We start from the raw sequence: 4,753 nt of genomic DNA, 5'->3' as shown, positions 1-4,753 counted from the left end.
AAAAAAAAAACCAACAACAACCACAAAAAAACCAACAAAAGGTTTACCTTAAGAGCTTTGAGTTGTTCTGTATTTTCTCCAGTTGGTCTATCTCTTTGGATAATTTTGCAATTTCCTCTTCCAGATGTTTCTGAGTAACATCAACTTGTTGGCACAGTAGAGCAAAAGTGGTGATCATTTCTCTAAAAGAAAAAAAAAAGAATGTTTCCTAAAATGATCACATATTAAAGAGAAAAACTTTGTTTTGTTTTTTTTGTTTGTTTGTTTGTTTTTTGTTTTGTTTTGTTTGTTGTGTCCTGGAGCTCACTCTGTAGACTAGGCTGGCCTTGAACTCAGAAATCCCCCTGCCTGTCTCTCGAGTGCTGGGATTAAAGGCGTGAGCCACAACGCCCGGCTGTTTTGTTTGTTTTTTGAGACAGGACTTCTCTGTGTAGTCCTAGCTGTCCTGGAACTTGGACCAGACTGGCTTCAAACTCAGAGATCTGCCCAGCCTCTGGAGTGCTAGGATTAAAGGCATGGGCTACTTTGCCCAGCTAAAGAGGAAATCTTTCACAGCTAAGCCAGCAAGGGCAGCACGGCACTTGTAAACATTATTGTAACTAAAGACTGAATATAAACAGGATGTGACCATGCTGAAGGCAGACGTTAAGATTGCTAGAATAAATGAGGCAGCACTACAAGACGGGTGTGCGGGCTTTCTGAACAGAGCTCCATTAGCTCAGGAATTAAGGCTGACATGATCAGCCAAATGAAAAGACCCCTAGGGGCCGGGAGGGGGTGGGCAGAATTTTTGACAGCTGTGAATCTGACAGAGGACTAATATCCAGAACTTAAAAAGAACTAAAGAAGACAAAGAATTAAAAAAAAAAAAAAAAAAAAAAAAACAGGCTTTGGATCTGAACATAGTTCCAAAGAAAAGAAAAAATACTATTCTGTATTCTTAGCAATCAAATTAGAACAACTTTGAGGTTTCATCTTGTTAAGGCATAGGTGACATGTTAAGGCCTACGTAACTATTACCCGTGTAGCCTACCATTCTGTGCTGTTACTGATATAAGGAAACTTTCCCACAGACTGCTGGTGCGGTTGCTATGATGTGCTGCGCTCTGGTGTCCTTGGAAAGCAATCAAATCATAATAGAAAACAGCCAGCGTTGCTTTGGACAGTTACCCACAGTAAGCCTGGACCTGAACCAACCACTCAGCAGCACTGCCTGCACCTGTGTCTGAGCTTTGAGGGATTCTTGCCTTGTAAGCTGCCCCTGGGATGGACCCCAACATAAGAAAGACCTGCACCAATATAAGAAGCTCTTTGAAAGAAGGCATCCATTTTGAGTAGAAATCAAGTAAAATTTAAGTTCCCAAGACATCCGTGGGAAATGACATTCTGCTTAGCAGAGAGAAATGAGTACGTGGGTAACTGAGTCCTGGTCGGCGAGTTCAGACAGGAATGTTAGGTAAGTCCCTGCCACAGTTGAGTACCCCAACCAACAGAAACAGGATAACCACACACTAAGACATGTCCGTAAGGAAATCTATCCCTAAGGACCGACTGGCACAGGTATTTGTGGATTTTAGGCTTAAAAGTACAATAGGATCTTAACTCAACGACACACTCAGCTCCCAGTCGTGGGAGTGGCATTCAATAAGCCACGCCTATTTGACAGAGGTCAGTGTTTAAGGGGTTTATGTGGTAATTCCGAGACCCCAACAATCTGACCTCAGTCAGAATAGTTGTGATCAAGAAAACAACTAAAAAACAAATGCTGGTGAGGACATGGTCAAAGAAAAACCTCATCCATTATTGGTAGGACTGCAAAGTGGTGCAGCCACCATGGAACGAACTCAGTGTAGAGTTCCCAAAAGCTAAAAGCCGATCTACCTGCCATATGACTCATCCATCCCACTGCTCGGCAAACACCAGTGGACCCCACCTCCCCTCCCTGCCGTAGACACTTGCTCAGCCATCACGCTCCTTAGCACTCTATCCACAGTGAGAAATAGAATACACAAATGGCCTTCAGCCGATGAGCAGATAGAAAAATGTAGTACACACACTACGGATTACTGTTCTGCTGGAAAAAGTGGAAAAATGAACACTTCAGGTAAATGGATGGAACTAGAAAAGATCACACTGAGGAAGGCAACCATACCCAGAAAGACAAACACCACATGTGTGTGTTTCTCTCTCTCTCTCTCTCTCTCTCTCTCTCTCTCTCTCTCTCTCTCTCTCTGTCAGTTAGCTCCCTCTCCCCCCCCCACTTTGTTTGTTTTGATGCAGGATTTCTCTGTGTAGCCCTAGCTATCTTGGAACTCGTTCTACAAACAGGAAAACCCTCAAACTCAGAGACCTGCATGCCTTAGCTGGGACTGATAAAGCTATGTGCTACCACCTCCCAGTTACACGTTATCTCTTATTTATAGAGCCTAGCTCTGGATCCTGCCTGCCTGCCTGCCTGCCTGCCTCCCTCCCTCCTTTTCTCTCTCCTCTCCTGTCATCTCCTGTCCTGCCTGTCCCCTACCCTACCCTACCCTCCCCTCTTCTCCTCTCCTCTCCTCTCCTCTCCTCTCCTCTCCTCTCCTCACACACAGAGTTTAAATGAAATTTCACCACTTTGGGTAGTAATATTCCCCACAAGAGTCAGAGTGTCTAGCAAACATCCCAGTGCCATGCATGGAAAACCTCCCTGCTGTGGATTTGGTTTAATGCTTGCCTTATGGGTTTCCCAAACTGCACAAGAATTCAGCATGTGAGGTGCTGAAGGTCCCTGCCCCCAGCTGGTTCTGATTGGCAAATAAACTTGCCGGTGGTCAATGGCTGGGCAGGGAGACAGAGGCAGGACTTAAGATTTCCTGGGTAAGGGAACTCAGGGAAAAAGATGGGTTTCCAACCACCATGCTGGCAAAGTAGAAAGGTCAGGTCTGAGAAGTTCAGGACAGAGACACAGTCAATATGTAAGAGTTGGGGATTGTGGTCCAGGAGGGCTGCAGGCTGGGGCAGCCAGGATGGAATATAGGTTTTACTAAGTGGTAATTCAGGAATATGAGAGGGGGGAGTGTGCTAGTGGAGGTCTGGGAGTGGCCCCACCACTGAGCTGCTTAGTGTATATTAAAAATAAGGCTGTGTATATATGTCTTTTATTCAAAAACCCACAACACTGGAGTGGTAGCAAGGAATTCACGCTGCCATTGGGTGAGCAGAGTGAATTAATCTACTACAGCAACACCTCCCCTTGAGTTGCTAGGTAAGGGAAATATAAGAGATTTCTCGAAACTATATAGGCTACTACATTGGTTGCTTCCCAGAACTTGAAGGTAAAACCACATTGCTGAAGACAACACACATCAGACATAAGACCTGGTGAAACTATCTAGAACTGACAAGAAGCACAAGCTCTAATGGTATCCAAAGGGGTCATGCGCACTGCCTACGCAGAAAGGCAGTCAACAGTCCTGTCTGGTTTCAAAGCCTAAGGGTCACAACAATGACCTCAATGGTGCAACAGCATCACTTGTTGTTCTGACCTTGTGTCTCAAACAGTTTTACTGGTTAATTCCTGTCTCCTGTCTAAATAACTCCATATATTACACCACTAAAAGTGATTGGTTTCAGAGCTAAATGACTGATGACATCGCTCCTGAAACCCCAATCATCCAAATTCTAGTCTCTGAATAATTGAAGGCCCTATCCAAGAAGTCAAGTCTCTTGAATCCACACTGTCCACACTAGAATTTCTTTCTTCATATTCTTGAACACACTGCTTTTCTCCCCAGTCTGCTTATTGTGAATGTTCAAACTTCATAAGCCAGCTGCTTCCATAAAGCCTTTACTAAGGGCTGCTCTCTTTGGGCATTACCTTCTGGGGTCCCGTCTGCCCCTACTTTCCCTTCCCCTACATGTAATCTGCTTTGTCCTCTTCAGGCTGAGAGCCTCTGGGGCTGCTTATTTACATGCACAATACTGCATCTTGGTTTAAAGGGAATTGAATATATTTTTGCAAATATTATTGTTACAAAAGCAGAAACTGGAGGTTTGGAGATATGGCTCTGTGGTTAAGAGTACTTGCTGCTGTTGCAGAGGACCTGGGTTCGGTTCCTGACACCCACGGTAGCTCACAGCCATCTGTCCAGCACAAGTCCAGGGGAATCAGATGTGCTCTTTCAACCGCCAAGGGCACTAGGCACACATGTGCATAGAAATGTCAGAACACAGTCCAAGAATGGAGTCATATGATGAGAATTCTGAGTTCCTGTGAGAAAACTCCAAGGAAACAAGACAAGAGTTTTGTGACCTCAGTTCCTTGTTCTTACAGCTGGCTGTTGCTACTTGTTTATATGCCTCAATGGAAAAGTTGCCATGGGCAGCTTGTTCTCCATGTGCAGCTTGCCCTCGTGATTGTACACTTTACTCATGAGGCTCTTTAACCCTCAGAGTACAAAGTGTCAGATGCTCTGAATATTGTTGGCTATTGTATGAGATGCTAATTCACCTCGTTTATTGGCTCCACTCTGCCAGGTCCCACCACTTCTAAAGTAGTAAACAGACATATATGTATTCAAACCAATAAGATAAATCTGAAAAAACAAAGTATTTTTTATAGCAGGTATGGGAGCCTTTAACCTTTAATTCCAGCACCCAGGAAGCAGAGGCAGGAAGATCTCTGTGAATTCATGACCAGCTGGAGCTACATAGTGAGTATTACTCAACAACTTGGAGAGAGAGAGAGAGAGAGAGAGAGAGAGAGAGAGAGAGA

The 4,753-nt window shown here is 44.5% G+C and overlaps 1 protein-coding gene across 1 annotated transcript in view; it reads right to left on the bottom strand.

Moving 5' to 3' along the window:
- The window catches only part of Mfn1 (mitofusin 1), a 47,815-nt gene that overhangs the window by 2,878 nt on the left and 40,184 nt on the right, over positions 1 to 4,753 (bottom strand). Inside the window, exon 17 of the mRNA XM_021195561.2 lies at positions 48 to 182. Coding sequence (XP_021051220.1) covers positions 48 to 182 — 135 coding nt within the window. The remainder of the gene's footprint in view (positions 1 to 47; positions 183 to 4,753) is intronic.

The sequence above is a fragment of the Mus pahari genome, chromosome 4 (genome assembly GCF_900095145.1).
Source record: "Mus pahari chromosome 4, PAHARI_EIJ_v1.1, whole genome shotgun sequence".
NCBI lineage: Eukaryota > Metazoa > Chordata > Mammalia > Rodentia > Muridae > Mus > Mus pahari.
The sequence above is the reverse complement of the archived record's forward strand: the minus strand, read 5'-3'. Positions and strand labels throughout refer to the sequence as shown.